Here is a 23,576-nt window from a genome sequence, read left to right on the forward strand (position 1 = left end):
TTAGAGATTTCTGAACTCACACTGGATAATACAAATTAACATATTTTTTTTTTTATTTTTAAAATAGTTGCATTTTTTAAATAAATCCCATAATATTACAATTACACATACAATATTTTACATGTTTCGAAAACCGAGTTTTTTAATATAAATTATTTGAATATATACACGCGAATATATATAAATAATTATGTATATTTATCACCATGTTCGCCATTTAATGCGGTCACGTTACACTGATCTCTTCGTCGCTGTCCGAATTTGAGTCATCGTAGTCGTCGTAGTACATCTTCATGAATTCGGGATTTTGGAAGGGCGGCATCGTGTGCGCGTTGATGTGGGAATGCGTCGAAGTCGTTATAGGCGAACCCGGTAAGTGCACACCATTGCTGGTGCTCGTGTGCTGGTGGTGGTTGTGTGACGACTGCATATGTGGACTCAAAGCCTCACTCATGAAAAGGCCACCGGTATGTGCGGCCGAGTGCAGTTGTAAAGCATGTTGCTCGTTGCCGCCAGCGACAGCCACAGCGCCTGCCAGATTCAGCATGTTGATGCGCCGTTGTTTCGCTTCGTTGATGGTCGATTCCAATTTGAATTTGAGATCTGCGGCGGCCAAATGTTTTTGCATTTCCGCATTGATTTTCGCCTGAAACTCGGCGCTGGACAACGGTGGAATGCCTACACTGCCACCAACACCACTACCACCGTTACCGCAAGCACCAAGCACCATGCCAGCAGTGGTATGAGGTGGTGAGGAAGCGGCCGATGAGGAGGCGTTCGATGATTGATCATTCAGATTGGCATTGAGTTTGGCGGCGACGGTCAGCAAGGGTGGCGGCGAACTCATTTGCATACTCGGCGCCGAACTGAAGGCGACCGCGGCAGCAGCGGCGGCCACAGCTACACTGTTGGGTATATGATGCATCAGCGGTGGCGAATGCAATGCAGCAGCACTAGCGGTGGGCGTGCCGGTCGGCGATTGCATGGACTTGGGTGTGGTTGCACCGTTATGTGTTGGTGTGTCAGCATTGGCGCGCTCCTCCTTCGGCTGTGGTGAGAGACTGTTTGCAGGCGGTGATGGAGGCGTCGGTGACAGCGGTGAGATGGGTCGATCACATTTCGCATCGGACAAATCGGGATTGGGATTGTTCTTGTTGGGCAATGTCTGATCACGTGAACCACCGCTAGCGAGCAGCTCGCGCTCTTTGGAGTTGCGCCATTTCATGCGGCGGTTTTGAAACCAAATTTTTACCTAGAAAAAGATGAAAGAAAATTGTTCGGATTAGACAAGTTTCCTTGATTAGTTGGACATGGGTACGAAAAGAATATGTATTTCAGAGGGAAGATTAATAAGTGACATGAAATAATCAAAATGTATGTCACGTTGGCTCAAACAGAAACTAAAACTGTCATTAACAGGCCAAAACTCTAACAAAATCTAACCGTTTCAGTATGTGGAGGTTGGAGATTTAAAGCATTGATACAATGAACATTTTAAAAGAACTTACACTGTAAAAAATGTCTAGTTATTTTCTGAAGCTTTACTATTTTTCAAAATGGTGTTGAAAACTGCATTGCACTTCTAAATTAGTTCGATTATTGGGATTTGAAAGAGGTAATTGTATAAATTATAAACAATATTGAATAAATGAACGTGTCAAAATAAAACAAAGTTATTCAGATTTAACGTAAGGGATCATCAAACATTGCTAGCCGAGCTATTCAACCACGGCGGTGATAATACCATGGATCAGGTTCTACAATTGACGAGATATTCACCATGCGGCAAGTCTTGGAAAAGACCCGTGACCCCACACCAACTCTTCGTCGATTTTAAAGCTGCAATACGAGAAGGAGATGCCTCTATACCGCTATGTGTGAAGTAACTAATATACAGTCGTGAGCAATACCAAAAGCTCTGTCAGGATCGGAAAGGACTTCTCCGAGCCATTCGATACCAAACGAGGTTCCAGGCAAAGCGACTCCCTTTCGTGGGACTCCTTCAATCTACTCTTCGAGAAAATAATTCAAGCTACAGAACTAAATAGAGAAAGTACCATCTTCTATAATAGTGTACAGCTTCTGGCGTACGGCGATGATATTGATCTCATTATTCTCAACAACCTTGCCGAAGTCGTAGATAATTTCGTCTATCTTGGAATCAGTATCAACACCAACAATATGTCAGCCTAAAAATAGCGCAGAATAACTCTCGACAATAGGCGTTACTTCGGACTGAGTAGGCAATTGAGAAGGAAAGTCCTCTCTCGAAGAACAAAAACCAAACTCTATAAGTCACTTATTATTCCTGTCCTGCTATATGATGCAGAAGAATGGACTATGACAACATCTGATGAGTCGACGTTACGAGTTTTCGAGAGAAAAGTTCTGCGGAATAATTATTCTGTGGATCGATGAGCTGTATGAGATATACCGCGACATTGACATAGTTCAGTTAAAAGACAGCAGCTACGCTGGCTAGGTCATGTTGTCCGAATGGACGAAAACATTTCAGCTCTGAAAGTTTTCGACAAAGTACCCGCCGTGGAAGAGTCGATGTCAAAGTCACAATGAGTTCCAGGGTTTGTGTTTCTATTGTACTATGCTTATTCTGTTTTCAAGATAGGCTTTTAAGCTTTTTAATAACATAGGCAGTCCTACCGTATTCGAGTAAAAAGTGAAGACCCGACCTTATGGCTGAAAAAACGTTTAGTCATTATGGTATATCTGGATGAAGAGCTTACAGAAGGATCTCATAACTACCATTAAGTATCTTGCCAACGTCCAAATTGTTTCAGTTTCGATGAATGTTTTCTGTTGGTAAGTCATATAAATATAAGAGACCTTTAAAATAATTTAATCCTACTTCATCCAGAGGTAGTTTTACCTTAGTCTATTTTGTCTTTCATTCGAAAGTAATACTTGTTTGGAATAAAGATATGAGTATAAGTATTGGATTTGATGTCTGGCATTATTTTGGATGTGTTTGTTGGTTCTAAGATAGCCCTTTGTGCCTTTTTGATAACCTGGTCAACTCGCTTGTATTCAAATTCTTTTCGAGTACTTAGCCGCGCAGGAGCTAAAAACAGCAATTTTGCAGGCGTGGCTGGATCTGGATAGAGGTACACTGCAAAAGTTAATTGACTCGATCCCAGCCAGAATTTTCCAAGTAATTAATAAGAATGGGGGTGCAACTTCGTACTAAGAGCGCAAAATTTGCTAAACTTTTGTGAAAATCTTTTAATTATATATTTTCTCTTCTCTTTCCCAATAAAGAAGTATTTTGAAAAATTCTAAATTCAGTTACTTTTGACAATAACTCTTATGTTAAACCACCAAAAAGCATGTGCGGCTAACCAAAGTTCGCGCACTGTATAAGTATTGGATTTGATGTCTGGCATTATTTTCGATGTGTTTGTTGGTTCCATGATTATTTCTGTCTTTCTGATAACTTGGCCAATTCGCTGGTATTCAAGTAGTTCCTTTCGAGTTCACGACTGAAAGAACGTTCGTGCAGTCCCTATGGTATAACCGAATAAACCGGAAAGTCTAAGCCTGATATAATTTGAACTCGAAATACCTTGAAAACCTAGATAATATTCTAAACTGACTCATCCATTTCTTTCATCGATATTTGTTTTCAGTGCATCCACAGCCTCATGTTCAAGTTTTTGAGTGGCCATCAAATTTGTAAACTTTTCATTGCCGCCGGACACATCAGCGTTCATCCATTCGGCCTGGTCAGCAAAAGAGTTAGGCTGAAGTTAAGTTTTGACATGAGTGAACGATCTGGTTTACTTGTAACATGGCACAAGAGCCAGCAGCAAAGTACTGCGAAAGTTTTCCGTTAACATTGGCTCTGCAACAGCTCCTCATTTATTGGCCCGAGCTTTTATGGCCGCCTGCCACACGCAGACATAAATAAAATTCGTATAAAAAATGCAAATAGAGGAAATTTTATTTCCAGCCAACAAGAATTTATAGAGACATTAAGCTACATCACGGGTTAGAGTTGCCGCAACAATAGCACAACAACAACAATAGCAACAGCAATATAAGTTTAAAACAGTAATTGAATGCATATTTAGAGCGAGCAGCGGCGGGTGGTTGGTGATAGCCTGGCTGCTGGTTGAAGTGTTGCACGCGGCGTCAGCAGCCGCCCGGTGAAACTTTTTCGGCAAACTTGCTTCGGCCGAAGTGTTGCAGCCCTCCCTGACTCGGAAGGGCGTTAAATTTTGTACTTAATGCATGAGTTTCGAGTGCCATATGTTGTTGTGCCTAATCCAGTAATGTTGCTGCTATTTACTTCTGCTCTTGTTGTTCCATTGTAGTACTTAGTGTAGAATCTTAATCGTCTGCATGTGACAAGCGACGAGAGAAAAGGCGGTGACCGTGCTGCCAGAGAACTGTTTTTGAATTATTACTAACGGTAAACAGCCCCAGCCGCCACTCGTGCTCGCATAATTGTGTGGTTGTATGTGTGTGTTGAAATTTTAGGAAGATTGAGTGACGACACGAAATTTAGCGGATAACGGAAAAGTCTAAAGTGCTGGACTTTTTATATGTGTAGGTATATTTAGTTTGCTCGGCGTTCTTTACATTTAATCGGCGTCGGAAGAATTCGTTGGACTTGACAGTAAAATTGAGCGTTATTAAGATGCCATTAAAATTATTTAGTGAAATTTAGTGTTTGAGTTGAATTAAAGACTGGAAAGATATGTGCATTATTGTATTTCTCTGCTCAAAGGGAAGACCTCACCAAATTTTGACCGTCTCCAGAAAGCTGTGGGTGCGTTTTGCCATGTGTTTCCGAGATTTCATTTGTTTCTATAATTTTTGATTTTGCTGTGAACAAGATTTGAACTTGTAATTCCATTAATTCATTTCAATTCAAACTATGGTATAAAAAGAAATATGGAAACCACTTGTCCCATATTACCAAAAATGAATACGAGGGAGAAGGGACATACTCAAAATATTTCCACAATTTATTACGAGTAATACAACTTGAATGTTTGTGCAAAATAATTGTATTTTATTCCATTATGGAGTCACACTCAATAAAGATCAGTTAAAAATTTTAAATTAAAAACGGAAAATCTTTCTAATAGGTTTTGACCCACAACATTAGCCTCGACATGAAGCCGTGACTTGAGATTTAAATATTTTGATCAACGATATTAAGATATCTTACATGTGTACTTTGGTTATATTGCAGTTAAGTGAAATCGCATCATTACCGCTCTGACAAAATTCCGTTAAATGGAAACTCTTTAAAATGCCATAACAACAAACTTACTGAGGAAAAGACTTTCTAGAAATCAGATGATAACCACTACCATCCTTCATAAACCGCCTTTGTTGAAAACCACTAAAGGTGCTATAACTTACTAAATACATACCTCAGAACTATGAAATCTCTCAGCCAAAATTGTAGTTAGGGAATTCATAGGAATCTGAATTTGATGATGGGCATTGCACCGCACATTTTTAGGTGACATAATATACATTAGAAACAACTCAACCAATTTGGTGTACCATTACTCTGGTATTCTTATATCACACAGTGGAAAAAAATTAAACAAGGAGTTTGTTTAAAATTTTGTGTTTCCAATGGAATCACGGCTACGGAATTTTGAGGAGTCTATTTTATCACGAATGCAACTTATTTGAGTGGCACAAGGCATTCAATCACGGTCTTACATCGAAAACTTGGTTCATGCGAGTCTTTCAACTAGCTTTGTTAAGGATGGTAACATCGATAAAGTTACAGAAGCATTCCATGAAAATCGTCTTGCTGGTATCAGAGCGAAAGCATAGGATCCCAACGTATTTTAGGAATCGACTCAACACATTTTGGTTATTGTTTAATATACCAGTTTAGGTCCTTTGCAATACCAGAGGGAGTTTATTTACTAGGTACATGAGGAGGGGTCATCCTTTAGGATGCCAACGCTAGACCTGAATTTTAATATACTCTGTGGCTTCACTATCGATACTTCCTGTAGTAAATCATATCGTAGGAACCCCAGATGCTTACAGCGTAGTCTTGCCAATGGGAGACAAGTACTCAAGAGATGATGCATTGTTTCACTGGTGCCTTGATTTAGACATTTTCTGTAGTATTCAAAATCTGTCAGCCTCATTCTGCGGGTGCCTTTCCACCACATAATGACCAGTTAGTATTCCGATCATGTTCGTACAATCTCTTCAATGAATGCCAATAGAAATTGTAGAAATGTACTTATGACACTTATGATTGCTTGCGGCTGCTAATACCTACCACTGCTGCTCTGCTTGTAAAGACACTTCTGGGCAATATGCGATACGAGGTTAATACCTTGATTTGAAATTAGTTTGGCTACAAGTGCATTAACGATCGACAGGCGAGAGTCGCAAAAGCAAACACCTCAGCTTCAAATATACTCCGGTGTCCGGCAACTTAAAAGACTGCCTCATGCCTAACTCTGAACAGTCTATCGGTGTTTGCTAAACCACCATTACCCACCGATCTATGTCCGCAGGTTCTATATGTAAATTCGCCTGCCAGCCAGTAGTCGTCCCTCCGATTTTGCTAGGCAGTTTTCACGCAGAGGTCTATAGGTGGCAAGTTTAGTACGTGTTCAAGAGCCGCTGTTGGAGTTGTTCTTAAAGCTATTGTTAGGCACAGCGCAGCGAGCCTCTGAACCGGCAGGTGGATTTCTTTACGCTTGTCCACCATAAAGGCCGAGTAAATTAGACGCTAACTTCCTATTATTACTACCTCAAAGTATAAGCTTTTCTTCCTAAATCACCTTAAGGAAAAATTTTCCATTTCAATACCTGCATGTAATAAAAATAATTAAATGCCAAGTATTCCTGTAATGAAGTCCAAAAACTCATTAAAAAATTAAACTCATGCTTCCGCAAGCAAAGCTGGAGGCTATGTCTTAACACATACCTATAAACGTAGCTGCATTTGTATGTCTGTTTTTACTAAAAAGAAAACATAACAAAATAACTATTCATGAAAAGTTGCCAAGGATAAGCAGCTCCAAACTGGTCACAGCAACAAAATACCATTATTATATATGATATATACGTTTATATAATAAATACATAAGTTTGTATGTATATGCGCAAGAACAATAAAGCATACGTTGAATACTTGCTTGGCTCTTAAATTGTATGCTTTATAATTAATTCCCATCAAAAACAGACTTTCACAGCATCAAAGTTGTGGACAGAGCGAGCAGTGAGCCGGCAAAGTAGCGCGCAGCGGGTGACTCAACGTGGCGGCAGTGGGTGCTGGGGCAACATCCAAGCGAGCAAGCCCATAATCATTAATCTTATCGCCGCCTTGGCTTATTATTTCAATTTGCTAAGCATTCGGCCGCCTGCCGCCACAGGTCACATGATGAGTGCGGGTGTGTGTGTGTGCCTGTGCGTACGAGGGTGTCGGCGAAATTTGTGCTTTTATGTGTATGTATATGTGCGTGGTGTTGGTGTGCGTGTGACTTGCGGTTCTTGCTTCTTTGTTGCGGCCAAATGCGGAAAGAAACTCAATGACCGGAAGCATGCAAACAGAACTTCTGAGCCTGAAGGCTGTGTGTGGCGCGTGGCACGTGCAACACAATTCCTTCGAGAGCTTTTTAGCATAAGGTACCGTTATGCTGCGCTCGCTTCAGTTGTGTGTGACTAACGCTGCTGCTGCTGCGGTTAATAGACGCATTTAAATGGAGTTCACCAAATCTGTTTGCTTATTGAATTTTATTATTGTTGGTGTTGTTGTTGTTGTGCTTAGTATATAGTAGCAGCAAAAAATGCTATCACATTGATTTTCATGGAGAATAGCTTTGTTTGTTTGTGTTTCTGTGGTTTGCAGTTGTGTGGGGTGGGGGTCGGAGTGTGTTTGATTATTTATTTATTTAACTGTTTAAACGATTACGTGAAAATCCAATTACACGCCTTGTTGATCAATGCTTGATCAGGTTTATTAATTCATTTCGCTGTTGAGGACGAGTGTGAGTGTTGTGTGTTCGTTTGTTTGCTGATTATGAGTGTGTGTTTAATGTTTATTGTTTTGTGTTGATAGTTGTTGGTGGATTAAAGCGCTTTATTTTAATTTGCGACTGATGAAAATAGTTCTAACACACTTTTTAAATACATAAATATTTGTGTTTTAATACAAAAGTATTTTTTTAAATTCAAAAAATGAAAAAAATATTTTCAAGCTCGTAAATGATTTGATTTTAAAATTGCATTTCCAATTATCCAATTATATTGACCTGGTGACCAAATTTAATAATTTCAAATACAAAAATATTTGTATGTAAGAATACAAACATTGATATTCGTTTATTTAATAATTTTTTTGTACAAAAATAGTCGATTACTTTGATTACACATTTTCAAAAATATTTTCGAAAATACTGCAAGATTTGGATATAATTTTTCATTTCCAAATATTAAATTTTATTGACCCGCTGATGTTCGAAATTAATATTTTTAAATAAAAAAAATATTTTTTGAACAAATTTTTTTCAAAAACCTTTTGCCAAACACCCGAAAGGTTTGAATTTAAAATTCCTTTTCCAAATACGAAATTTCATTTACTCACTGATATTCAAAAGTAGAAAAATTGGTGTTAATTTATTTAATATTTTTTTAACAAAAATTCTATTTGATTATATAAACATTTTTCCAAAAACATTTTCCACACCTCTGAAAGACTTGCATATAATATTAAATTTTCTTAATCCATTCATGTTCGAAATTAATATTTTAAATACAAACATTTTTTTAAAACATATATTTTTCAAAAAAAAAACCAAGCTTTCTAAATGCTGGAATTTAAAATTTATTTTCCAAATTCTAAATTTAATTTGCTCACTGCTGTTCAAAACTACTTTTTTTGAATAAAAAAAATTTTTAAATACAAAAGTATGTATTGAAAAAAATACAAAAATGTTTCAAGAAATATTTTTCAAGCTGCCTTTAAAATAAACATCAAGACTGAATTTATTTTATACATACATATGTATGTATGTTTATATATTGCATAACCTCTACTCCCGTTTTAATAACCACTTCATATAACTAATATCTCAAGTCACTTCTTTGCATACCTTTGAAGCTGGCAAAAAATCTGTTTTTGAAATGTCTTAAAAAGGGGGAATCAAAAAGTTAACGGCACTAAAACGCTAATGCAGCGATCGATTCCCAAAGCGTTTTGCCGTAATACTCGCGGCAAAGCCAAATTAAATCGTGACCAAAAGCGAAAATGTAGCACATCTTAAGGCGAAATTGCCAGATTATTTGCATACCATAAGTAAATCGCGTTAAGAGGTAGCTAAAATATATATATGTACATACATACATATATTATTATAAGGAGGTATTGAAATGGTATGAGATCTCATGCTGGCAATGGATTAAACGTTTTATGTGAACGGAAATCGGTTTCGCGTTCAAAGCCAAATTCGCACACAATAAATTTGCTGCGCAATTAAGGTAGTTCAATATTTTTTCTAATGATTTTTTTTAATTGTTCAGGAATTTTTTATTACTGCCTCAAAATAAATTGAACTAATTGCTGAACTAGTCTCCACCCAACTTTAATCACCAGATTTGGTTCACAGCGACCGTTTCTCTTTTGTCAGACGCAAAAATTGCTCGTTGAAATAAAATTTCACTGAAAGCTGAAAACAAGGCATATGTTGAGGTCCTGAGATAGAGAATTTCAGAGTTAACGAATTCATGAAATGTGAAGTTTGATCTACATTTGTCAATTAGGGTGTGCTTGTCATCCGTTTGTTTATGACGCGAAGAGTTTTTATGTCGATTTACAAAACTGAATTGTAGAACGAGTTACCAAAAGAGATGAATCTTTTGCAAAAATGATGTCGAATGGAGATCGTAAAAGAGATACTTGATAGCATTGCTGAGGACCCTACATTCATCAAACGCATCATTACTCACAACGAGACGTGGGTTTACGAATATAACGTCGAAACAATATCTAGCGAATGCTGCTCCTACCAAAGCAGAAACCGGTCAAATTTCAAACTTTTTCCTTTGGAATGGCGATAAAGTTAAAAACCGAAGATAAAGTTAAACTCTTAGTTTTGTATAATTTATAAATATATCCTATAAGAATTTTCTCGATCTGAGGTATGATATAGGTCAGTTTTATCGTAAACAGGTCCATAAGATCTTTCTAAAATCTTTCTTTATATATAATCTTGCAGCAATAATACAACAACAATACCCGGGCCAACCTATCTGAAAGGTAAAAGAATATTGCTAATATATGAAGCTTCTTTCAAATGTACTAAAAATTACCTTAGTGGGGAAAATTTTTGAAAAAAAGTTAAAAAAGATTACAAATATTTGATGTAGTCAAATATAAGTACAAGGGGTGTATAAGATGAAATAATGGGCCAACTTATGAAAGTCGAAAATATTATACGTTCTATCAAAGAGACGATTAAAATAGTTAGGTTACATAGACATAAGAGGATGCTGAAGAAAATTGTTGAGGCCAAAGCGTTCAACACCAAGACAAGGAATGATCGTTAAGATCTATCGACGAATTTTAGGAAATCATGAAAAAGTTTGGTATAAGAAATTGGAGAAAAATCGCAAGTAGCCGATCTATCTAGAGGGCATACGTGCAGCAGACCAAAACTCACAAAGAACTGTGAATGAAAAAAATGATGAGTCACAGTGGTTAGCTATGTAAATATAGTTAGAAAGTTGAATTAGTAATTATTCCGAATGTCAATATTTTTAAAACTCCTTCATTTAAATAATATACCATATTTAAAACTTTAGAACCTTAAAGAGAATCCCTATTCTTTGGAATAATTTTTTGTACAGAATATTATGGAAATTGGAGATTGTGTTTGGTATAAGCTTTGGAAATGTCAGTTTTGTTTTCTTTTAGAGCTCTTTATTGTAAATAACTGTGCAGATTTCAGAAATTGTAGTAGGACAGTTATTGTATATGGCTGGTAGTAGACAGGTATAGTAGGTATATCTCCAAAAAGTAGATGGAGTATGTATAGAGAAGAGATCAAGGATTTTGAGGAAAAATAAATGCAATGCGTTAACTGTTTGTGATCATAACTAGGTGGATTACGGAATTATTTTACAAACCTGAGAAAAACCTTTCTTCCAGAATTTTTTTCGAAAACCAGAAAAACTCCAAGCTTTTTACACGAAGTGAAACCAAATTAAACGCAAATCTTATAAATTTGAACTTAATATGTAAACTTTGTAATAAATCCACAATGGGAATTATTTCTCAAAAAAACAAAAAAGGAAATTCAAAAAGGGACTTCTTCTTTAAAGTAATAAAACATGAAACCCAAGTCCCACCCTAGTGCTTGCTTTGGCGGACATGTGCCGCAATTTGTATACCCACATCCATGCACTTTCCGGTGTTCACAATTCGTATATAGTACGTTACCCCCCTGACGGCATGCGCTTACGAAATTTTTTTCCTTTCCATTTGATGGGCATGTGAGCACACTTTTCAGCTTCTCTTGCGCGAATGACATGTCCAAAACAAATTCGTCTGTTTTTGATTTGCTAAAAATACAATATTGAGAATACAGCAACAACAACAATGATACAAGAAATAGGCAACAACAAATCATACGCTTATACCACCAACTCGACTTGGCTAGAGTCAACATTTTCTATGCTGGGGGGTGGTATGTGTGTGACTGCGTCTATGCAGATTTCTATTTGCTTGACTAAGTGCTGGCCTCGGAGATTCAAATTCAATGTTCGAGTATCACAAAGCGCGCACACGCAAAAACAACAAAAATATGTGGAAATTGACAGTGACAAGGGCAGGAAATGGAGAACACTTGCTGCTAAGGGGATGCGGAAGGGGCGGCGGGTCGTTGCGATTATCATTTCACTCAATTCATTCTTTATTTGGCAACTGCATTAGAGCAGATTTTAATCTTTTTATTGCTTTTGTATGTGGCGGTGTTAGTGCTTGTGTTTGCTTTTTAAATTGTAGAATTCTAGTATTCCAGGATTTAGCGAAATCGTTTGTTAAATGCGTTTATTATGCCGAATATGTGTATATGGTTTCGTGTGCCAGCCATTGCGGTTATGCTGTGCGGCAATCTGCCCCTGAAACGCGTATACACATATACTTATGTATATGTGTGGATGTGTTTGTGCATGTGTGCATGTTATATTGCATGCGGCGTTCTGTTTTTTATTTGCTCAAACGCTTTACGCTGACTTTTTATGGTTCTGCAATTGATTTACGCTTTGAACTGTCATTAGTTCTGTTTATTTGCTTGCGATTAAGTGGCTGACGTCAACGCAGTCATGTGTGTGTACATACGTCAATGTATGCGTGCGTGTCTACTATAATATTGTTGGGTATATGTTTTTAATGTGTTCGATTATTTATTTGATAAACATGCAAATAATTGATAGTATTTTTAAATTCAATTTGATTGCATTAAACATATGCATATTTAATCGAGTTCTGCGCTGGTAGAATTTACTCGAAAAGTATACGGTGCGTTTCGAGTAATCGGTGACGGGGAAGAAATTTAAGCTTCAGAGCAGATTTTTGACGAATTTCCAAGAAAAAATTCATACTTGGAAGAAGCGAAACGACTGAAGCCACTATCATGATTTTAGTTTAAAGCTTGAACCGCATATGCGAGTTTTCACCCAATTTTTTTCATTCTAAGTACTAATATGCCCCCTTATAAGAAAAGTGCGCTCTCTGTATTTTTTTAAGATAACTCACATATTGGCCGATATATGTATGCTGTAAAAAGTCACTTGAAAGTTCTATAATATTTATATTAGGCATATGGGGGCTACAGGAAGTATTGACCCCAGGCCCGTAGCCAGCTTTTCATTTCGGAGGGGGCTGAAGTAAAAACATATATAAACTTTGAACTTTCTGTTTATTAAAAAAAACAATATAAATTCATATACGTATTACTTAAATTATTTGGTAGTTGTAACTTAAATAAGTAATATTTTTCTTTTCTTCTTGTTTGCCATATCATTAATTACTTCATTTGGATCTATTTTAATATCCCAGTGCACTGCAATAACAGCAAGTGCACTCAGCCGCTCATTGTCCATCACACTGCGTGGTAAAGTTTTTATTCTTTTTAAGGTTGAAGAAGTTATTTCGAAGGAAGCGGTCCTCACTGGAAGAGTTGGTAAAATTGTAAGCAGGTAGTGAATATTTTTAAAATACGTTGCATCGCAATGTTGCAGTAATTTCAACACTTCTATGGTTGGATCTATTGTTGATAAGCTGGCACACCACAATCGATACTCTGATTTTAATGCTGTCATTGATATTTGCTCCTCGAAGTTAAATAGTTAAATTTTTTAATTCTTCGGCATTATCAATTGCAGCAAAACCTGGGAGTAGAATTTGAAATGACGAGAGTATATCCTCATTCACTAATAAACGTTCTGTCATGTTTTGAATCAGAGCATCAACGCATGGAATAAATATTGTAACTCTGAAGTGGCTTTCAGGGGTTGTGCAAGGTGGATTAGCACGAGTAGTTTGACGCGAAGTCACTCTTGGCACTACAAGATCTATGTCATAAAGATCTTTAGACATTTGTGATGCTGTTTGGAAAATATCGTTGAAAAAACCATCCGCTGTTTCTCTTATCTGGTGCAGAGTTCTTATTAATTCTTTGGCTCGGTTCATTGCTGATACAAAATCCATAGATTTTTCTTGGAGTTACACAGACAGTGGCAGCGTTAAGCTGAACAATTGCTCACAGACGAATAGACTAAGCAAAAAATCGCTTTTCTCTACCGCTGCTAAGAAGGCTGATGCTTTAGACGAAATGGACCATGTCTTACTCGAAATTATTTCCAAACTTAGTACAATGAATTTGAAAAGCTCCACAAAGCTTATAATGCTTTCATGCCTTTCTATAAACCTTGTTTCACAAAGGCGAACAAGTCGGCTTTTTTTGCTTTCTGGTGCGTGCTTCTGTATAACGTCCTGGAAAGTTGTGTTTGCATTTGAATGGTTTCTAAATAAATTTGCTATTTCACTGACAATACCAAGGCAGTTTCGTATTGAAGGTAATGACATAGTATTAGAAAGCGCAAGGTTCAATCGGTGACTAGCGCAATGAACATATCGTGCTTTTGGATACAGTTGTCTTATCCTGGTTTGCACTCCACTTAAATGCCCTGATATGTTTGCTGCTCCGTCATATCCCTGGCCAACCAACTTCGCCATATCAAGATGGAGATCTGTACAACGCTTAAGTATGACTTTTGATAAGTTTTCAGTCACCGTCTAGTGTAGTTGCGTACGACTGTTATAGGTTTGAGCTGAGTTGTGTATAAGAGTTTCAAAAGATTCAGTCAGTGATAAATCTTTTTTATTTGCGATTTATTTAAAAAATTTCCTTATTTCGGGGGGGGCTTCAGCCCTCTAGCCCCCCCCCTGGCTACGTGCCTGATTGACCCAACCTGCTTGTAGCACACATACATACTACTATCAGGAAAGAATTCTCTCTGAATTTCAATTATAAATCTGACACACTGACCAATAGTTTCGGTGAAAAGTCAACTATAGGTACTGGGGTTTAAATATTTGGCACCTTGAGCAGTTTTTGTTGCATTTCGGCAATTTTTGGCCATAGGGTGGCATTATCTAAAGACCTTATTCTTGTAAATTTTTTTCTTGATTTTTACACTCGTAAGGACAAAATCCGATAGAATTTAAAATTATGTTATATGGATAGTAGACATGACTGTAGGTTTCACCTATTTTCACACTGTCTCATAAAAATGTTCGAGTATCAGGAATGTCATGTACCAAATTTTTATATGGGGATCAAAGCGGGATTATCATAGGATTTTAATTTTTCATTCATTTTTATAGTTCATATAATATGGGGTGGCAATGGTTCGATTCTTGAAGATTTAGAAGTTTACAAAATTGTTCTGAAAACACCAAAGCCGGTCTGCAATAGAGAGTATTTTCAGCATCAATTATAATTATTTTACCACCTGATCAAATTTGACCCGGACTGACTTCCTGTAGTGGATTTTTCAGACACGCAGACAAATCTGGCGAATGCGGTCTGCTGGTCACTTAGTCAAAGAAAACGATGAGCATCACCTTGATTTTTGATCGATTTTGACACTAACCCTAAATTGTTGGACAGTTTCGCCGTTACCAGTAATCATGTGTTTGATGAATGTACGGACCTCAGTTACTTTGTTAAGCATTTCGTTGCGAAATCAACTCGATGTAGTTATTGCAACTAATCAGGTCTTCTTGTACGACTTTGACATACTTCATACTCAAAGCTAAATTTCTCATGTCTCACTGCAAAGTTTTCCGCTGTTATCGTTATTAAAAGATATGAATATCCGACTGGTTTTTGATGACCTCACGCTCTTCATTAAATGAGTAAAAAAAATTTTAACAAACTAGGAAAAACAATTATCGATTTGGTATGCGGGTACTGTTAAAATCGACCAGGGTGAGTCTAAGAGTCTCTATTTTTTGGTTGGAAGTGAAGTTATTGCGTTTTAAGTGTCAGTATGTTTGTGCTATCGGTGCGAAAATGAGCTTCCAACAAAGAGCCAACATTAAATTTGGTTTAAAATTGGGAAAACTTTTACCAAAACGTTTCAATTGATGAAACTAGTTTATGGCGATGATTGCCTATCCAGTAGCAGAGTGCACGAGTGGTTTCAACGTTTTCAAAGTGGTCGTGAAGACATAAATTACGATCAACATGTGGGCCAATCAAAATCCATGAGCACCGGAAGTTCCATCGAAACTGTGCGTGAATTCATCAAAAATCAGCCAAAATCATCATTGAAATTCATGAAGATGGAATTGAACATCTCCAAAACATCAATTTATCGCATTTTGACCGAACATTTGGGCTTACGAAAGATGTGTTTGTTCCGCACAAAATGACTGAGGACCAAAAATTGCTCTCATTGATCGACGCTTGTGACCGATTATTTGACCAAAAATCACATCTTAACTATTAACCAGTCTCCGTATTCACCTGATATGGCACCGTGCGACTTCTTCCTTTTCGGAAAAATGCATTTGCCAATGAAAGGAAAACGTTAAGCACATGTAGAGGCCATTCAAAAGACTTGCACCGGCATACTGGCGGCCATACCAGCCAACGAGCTAAAACACTTGCTTTTGGACCGGGAAAAAGCTATATTGAAGCAGAAGGAGACTATTTTGAATAAAATAAATTGATTTTGCAAAAAAAAAAAAAACATTTGTCCTGTTTACTTTGGAACACACCCTGTAGTTCAGAAGCGTAGGATATTTGGAGAGTTTGTTACATTTTATAATATACATATGGTATATAAATAAAATTTTAGAGGCACCAGTTAAGTTACAGCAGAAAAACATTAGTCGGCAATTTGACCAAACAATCTATGAGAGAAGACATGAAAATGAAATTATCTTAAGTGATCAAGAAAATGTGCTTCTTCTCACAACGGAAACAGCATCGTACACATATTAATTGAATCTTCTTACACTCAGATATTGATTTCTTTTTTGCAATAGACCCTGACTCCACTAAAGACATGGCATACACAAACAAACACACAACTCCGCGAGCACTTTAAGATCGAAACTCGACACCATGCTAGATTTCCAGTGCAAATTCACAAATTGCACGACTAAGTTATTTGTAAATAATTACATTAAAACAACAGAGCTCGAAAACAGTTAGCGAGTACACAAGCGCCAGACAAACACTGCAATTGATGGGGTGTCGGCGCTAGGAACTAGCTACAAAACCGCAAAAATGTAAACCGCAGAAGTCAAATAGCCCTGCACTTGCGTGGCACTTGCACTTGGCAAGAAGAATCAATGTTGCCGAATATCGAATCGCCGCACACCCCCGCCACCAACGCCAACACCCTCACGCACTTAATACACCATTAAGCGCACATATCGAATGTCATTCAACACATCCTTAGTGCAATTTGGAGCAAAATATCCCGTACCACGAACCACCGCACTCGTTCGACGCATTTAACAGTCGTTCAGCGCATTTGGCTTGCGTTCAGTACATTTAGCCAAGAAGTGAGGGTGAACTAGCGAGCGTGCCTGCAGCATGTGGCAGAGATGAAAAAGACGTCTCATTAGGAAACATATGCTTCGATTAGAGTATTTAGCGCTCAGCCAACTCAAACGAGGCACAACTAACAGCATACACATACATACATACTTGCATAAACACACACATACACACATAAATACTATAGTATTTATCTATCATTACAGTTACGAAAATTGTAGCAGAAATGTAGTAAAGTCGCAAAAGTGTAGCTGCCTGCGTATGTGTGTGTCTATTTTTGTGTGTGTGTGAAGGTATGTATGTTTGTATGCGTTTATGTTATAGCCTTGACTGCTCGTGCAGCTGACGCTTGTTTAGTTATCGTCTCGTTTATCCCTTAACTTGCATCTGCGCCTTAAAGCAGGCAACGCATATGCTGCTCGTCCCTGCTAGTGCACAACAACAATAACAAAAACCATTTAGCAACTCAATGCTCGGTCGAGAAGTCAATTTTTCGGGTAAAAGGATACTTTGCAAGTAATTTGTATGCGTACAACAACAACAGCGGCAACACTAACAAATCGGAAATAACAGTAAACTCCTTTATATGTATGTATGTGTGTGTAATTTTCGCACAAAAGTGGGGAGTGTCAGAAAAATGTGTTACACGTTGAAGGATATTATTTGATTGCGCCGCACACACACATACACACACTCATTCCTATAACTGTAATTTTGGCAGTAGTTAAAGCGTGATTGCCGTTCGCTGCCTCGGCTATTCGCAGGCTGGCTCGGCGACTTTAATGTGCCGAATGATGAATATTTTATGGTTGATTTCAGCAGGCGCGTATGGAGCTTATGAGTTTTTTGCACGTTTTTTGCTTTTTTGCCAGCAAATTAGTCGCAATGCATTACGCAAACGATTACGTTGCTGTAATGCAACTTTAATATATATACATATATACGTATATATGAGCTTATATATTATTGCGCGTCTTATTTGTGTCATTATCAAGTTCATAGCGGTTTGCGTACTCAATTTAGTTGTCTGTGCGCTTTTCATCTAGTTGAGATTAATTGCTATTTCATTTCATAAGATTTAAATAATAAAGCATTGCAATGTGAATGCATTACTATAGACGCCCCATTGTGTAGGTCATCGTAAATTGACTTTTAATTGGCAGTTAGCGTTCACTAAGTCTCTTACTATTATGCAAATCGCTCATTGGCTAACATTTGTTTTTATATTTTTGAGCACAAATATTGTATTATACTGGCTTAATTGAAATGTTAAAATTCGTAATGATTAATGATTTTAACAGGTGATAAACTGTTGACACAACTCAAATTCATTGTAGAGTAAATTCTTCCGTTTAAGTTAATGTTGCAAATGTCCTTTAGAAACTATGAATAATTATGTGGGACTAGTTTTGTTAGGAAACTTGTTTTTAGATAAAAAAATAATAATTAGAAAATATTTCAATTAACAATTATTTGCAGTATAAATGTTCAAGTAAAATTTTTTGTTTATTATTTAAGTATATAATTAGTAAATTTTAATATTAATATTTTAATATTTTTTAACTTTTGTAGATAAAATGGTTTTCCCAAAGCTATATCAAAACGAAGCAAAGTAGGGAAAAAAGCCTTAAGGCCATATTTTTACACTGAACAATTTCTATTGGGTAGTCGAAAAATTCTTTTCGTATTTTGTCAATCGATGTCGTTGCAGTCGTATACTTCCAGTGCTACCAATCACATTTAGGCTGTTCACGGTAAGGTGATTATCGGGTTATGTGATTATTAGATTAAAAATAACCTCAATGCTCCGTGAGCACCCTATGTTGTATGGTTATTTGCTTATTTTTACACAAACAGCTGTTCATTGTTTACAATTTTAGTTCGATGAAATTCCAACTTATAAAATGCCTAAACAAAGTTTAAAAAGCAAAATAATCGAATTTAAAATAAGTTCTGCTATTCACGAAATGGAGGTATTGAAGGTATGTGCTTATTAAATAATCCGAATTTTAAGAGTTCAAAAAATGCTTTGTATAAAATTTGCAGACATCTTGCATAATTTGCTGATTGTAAACAAAAAACAGCTGTTAATAGCAGATTTTCCGAAATGCCATTCGCTTAGTTTTATTTTTTTTTTGTGCTGCCATTTAATAAAATTCCAACGACTTTCTAACACTGGAAATAAGCAAATAACCACATAATTTGTAAATAAGGGCCTAGGTTGGTCAACTTTGGTTATTTTGTCATAACGCATTTTGTTGTTGTTTACTTAATCACATAACCCGATAACCACCTTATCGTGAACAGCCTAATTGTGTCATACCATATAGTGTTGGAAAAATGAGATTTTAAGCTTCATTGAAATTAAATTCGGGGAAGTTGAAAAAAAGTTAAAGCTAAGTTAAGCTATTCAAAAATGAGTGAAAATAATGAAGAAATTTTCTATAAAAAAGGAAAAAATGCCACGCAAGCCACCAATGAAATTTGTGAAGTTTACGGAGACGATTTCTTCTGGTTTATGGAAATGAACGCCAAAGAAATAGATTGCGGTCATTAAAGTAGTAGCGAATATATCTAGTGGTAAAGTGTTTCACTTTCAAAATAATTCTAACTAACATTACCGTAATTGAGAATCCACGATCTACCTCACTTAAATTTGTTTTCAGTTTATACACCGTCGTTATCAGTATATACTATTACAATAATAATTTTCTATAATTTTTATGAGAATGGTTCATTCATTAGAGCTTAGAAATCCCTAGCATAGAGCTGTAACAGGTTCACCATGGTACATTCGTTGCGAAAACATTTACAAAGATCTTGGTATTCCTATAGTAAAGAAGAAGTAGAGGACAGCAGAAAAAAACTGTGAACTTAAACTTCATAGCCATCCAATCCATTAGTTAATGCCTTGTTAAAATTCTGTAATCAAACCTGCTTAAAAAGGAAATATCTGCGAGCCCTCTAAAGTGCTAAATGTCACTAAACAAGTAAACAGGCTCAGCTTGAGCTTTCCTTGTTTTAAATAAATTTAAGAATTTATTACTTATTGTTACGTTTTGAACAAGCAGATTCATGTGATAACAAAAAGAAAACTCAAAATATTTAAATGTAAGTACAAATACCCTGCTTAAGTTCTTCTGGTTATCTAAGCAATATGGGCGTATAGAAAAAATGTTTTTGGGGGGGAACTATATTTCAAATGGATAATTTTCTTCGCTTGATATGCTCCTTGGATACATTCTTTGAGAAGACCTTTTGAGTAATCTGTTATCTGGCTTGGTTTGTCTTAATATCTGTTATTAAATCATCATCAAATATCATTATTATGATACGTAGAAACATTAGCTTTTATTGAGTAAAATTTAGCTTGAATATTCGCCAGTTTATTTAATGACATTTTTGTACTGTGATAGCTTCAGACTCATTGCTGTTCAATTCAATAATGCTGATGTCAATTCCTGCCGAACGAAGTCTTAGAATTTGTTTCTTAAAGTCATATTCATGATAATATTGAAAAATGGGAAAAACATAACATGAATTTATTGAGAATAAAACTATGTTCTAATTTATCTATGTGACCACTGTTGGTCGAAGATTTTTGTAAGTGCTCAACTATCTTATAGCGAAATGGTGAAATATTTGTTCGAATAATAAAGGGTCAGTAGTGAATACACAAATTTTTATTTAAAACCAATCGCAGATACATTAAGTGATGTTTACTCACAGAAAATAAATTGTTGAAACGAATTATGTGCAGATAATATAGGGTTCCGGAGTATTGTTTCTCAGTATGGCGGTTGGATTGTTTTGTGTTATTTGTAAAGAAATATATATGCTTCCACAACATTAAATTTTTTTCCTAAAAAATGTGTTGAAAAAGCTATAAAAGCTTCAACATATGTAGGTGAAAGTATGCATGATGACTTAAATCTGTTTCAGTACAAAGTTCAAGAAATAATGAGTTCAGAAATAATTCACCAGACGGAACTTCACCCAGAATGAGTCATTGTGTGGTGCGCTGTTATATCAATGTGTATTTCTTGCTTAAAGATATTTAATTAGTAATTTCCGCAGAACTAGTTCGGAGATATAGCCCCTTCAAAAGCGTTCTTGAATCAGAATAAGCTCACTTCCATTTAAAGCACTCTCAGTGGAGGTCCCAAAAATGTTGTAACATAATTTTATATTGTCAAAATTATTATCTGTGTCTACTCGAAGGAGGTTCTGTCACTTGCTGGTTTTATGTTTCTCGTAAATAAAAAATTGTAAAATCTACATTTCTTGCAGCAGAAAATACTCAAAAAGTTAATTTTAAGGGTACAAATTAAAAAAAAATTCAGCTATATAATATATAACAAAGGCTTTAAAAAATCTTGGCTAAGCAATTCACCAGCTATAATTGTAAAACTATTAGAAGTGAAATGTGTTTTCAATGATTTAAGAACGAAAAATATATTAAAGCCAAAAAAAAATAACTTACATACGAATATATAGGTATATATAGCGTACGAAAATGTCAGAAAAATATGGTCTTGCCCAGCAGGCTACCAGCCTATGCCGAAACATGCGCTACGTAAGCTTTTATGTCTTTTTCATGAACATCAAAGACTGACCACGCTGAAAGCGCAAATATTCACCGTACTGAAACACCCAACACACCATACCACAAACGCTTTTTTGGGAAAGTGGAAACCTGGACCCATGCTGTGCGCAAGAGTGTTGTGTGCTAGGTGTATGAAGAAGTGTGGCAATTCACACTCAGCAACGGTCAAGTGACAATGCACCATCGTTATTGTCGCTGCCCCAAGCGCCAAATCAATTTCAAATACCATACTTTCATTGCATATATGCACATATATAAAGAGGAAGGAAGGCTGTAAAAATTTGACGTTTAGAGCGAATTTTTTCCTGCTAAAAGTCGACATTAGGGCTGGAAAATGTTGATGGCATTTGAAAACACTCGAACGAACACCGTGAAGTGTGTGTCGCGAAAGCAGTGGTCAGGTTGCCAGAAAACAGCAGCAATTGTCCGTCGGTATAAAAAAGCGTAGAATGCGCCATAAGTCAAAAAATGCAGTAAACTGCGGTTGTGTGCCTATTTGTATGCAACACTTTGCGCCCGCGGTTGGAGTGCCTCACATTTTTCAACGCATTGTTGTGTCGCCTCTCCGCCAAGCGTTGCAATTTCACTTTTGTTGCGCATTTCGCGGAGCAACATGCAGCAGCCCCAACAAAAAAAACAACAACAATACATAAGTGACAATGACAAAACACGCACATATTGACTGCTGTAGAAGAGCGTGGGGCCTGCATCGTGGTCAGCCGGCAGTGCACTGGCTGTGGTGGCCGTTGCATGATGCTGGCCGCAGATTTTGACAAACGGTGCAGCACTCAGGTGATTCATCATTTCGAGAGTATTATTGCAACGTTTATTGCGGCGTTAAATGGCATTTTTACAAACGCACTCAACGCGAAGTGGCTGTCGGCCCGGCCAGGCAGGCAAAACGCTGCTGATAGACGCGTTGCAAGTTGCGTGTAACGGTCATTGTTGACCTCAAACTACTCATTTGCTTACATTGTTCGAGTTAGTGAGCAAACTGCAGCAGATTAGATGGGTGACTTGCAAATATTTCACAATTTCATTTTTATTGCATTGCAAATTTTCCATTTGTTGTTGTTTATTTATTTTGCTTCATAAGCGACCGCCTTGTTGTCCATCGCCACTCACATTGACTGGGCGGTCAACTTCCTAATGCGCGTATACACAATAATTAACCGCTAATTACAACAATTTGCATTTGCTTTTGTTGCTTTTGCTTTATTTTTGCATTTGTTGTATTGTTTAGCGTCACCTAGAATTATGATAACTTAAATGCAGCGACTGAATACCGGTATTTTACTGCCCACCTCTGAACACTGGTCTATATGCATGTGTAAATATATATGTATATCGTCGACTAAAATGCAAAATAACTTAACATCAAAATTTGAGTTTTGGTTATAAAATGGTTATGATAAATGGTTATATATTGGTTATGTATTGGTTACATATTGGTTATATCTGATAGCGGAAGCCTAAAATTTGATGCACACATATTTTTAATATGATGTAGTGAATCGTAAGTAATAAAAAACTCAGTTTCGATTTTTTTTTGATACGTTGTTTTGCATTTTAGGTGACGCTATATTTGTTTATGTATCATATGTATATATTTACATAAAATATATATTTATATTTATATATGTATTTGCATGCAATTATATGTTAAGCTCGTTTACGGTAATATTTCACTTGTTGTTCGTTAAATGGCAATCGCAGTGAGTGTCGGAGGTGAGCCACTCGACCCTAACAACCAGCTTAACGGCTTCTGGCTATTTGCAATGCTTGCCTTTGTTGTCGTTGCTGCTGACGTATGCACGCACACTCGGTCCATTATTGCGGTTAATAAACATTTTAGTATTATTGCCAATTATTGGTGG

At 36.6% G+C, this 23,576-nt stretch overlaps 1 protein-coding gene across 1 annotated transcript in view; it reads right to left on the reverse strand.

The window, feature by feature from the left end:
* Window positions 1-23,576, reverse strand: part of LOC105223628 (uncharacterized) — a 45,829-nt gene continuing 22,253 nt past the window's right edge. Inside the window, exon 5 of the mRNA XM_011201387.4 lies at window positions 1-1,252. Within this exon, the coding sequence (XP_011199689.4) occupies window positions 227-1,252 (1,026 nt within the window). The 3' untranslated portion in view covers window positions 1-226. The remainder of the gene's footprint in view (window positions 1,253-23,576) is intronic.

This window comes from Bactrocera dorsalis, chromosome 5 (genome assembly GCF_023373825.1).
Source record: "Bactrocera dorsalis isolate Fly_Bdor chromosome 5, ASM2337382v1, whole genome shotgun sequence".
Classification (NCBI taxonomy): Eukaryota; Metazoa; Arthropoda; class Insecta; order Diptera; family Tephritidae; genus Bactrocera; species Bactrocera dorsalis.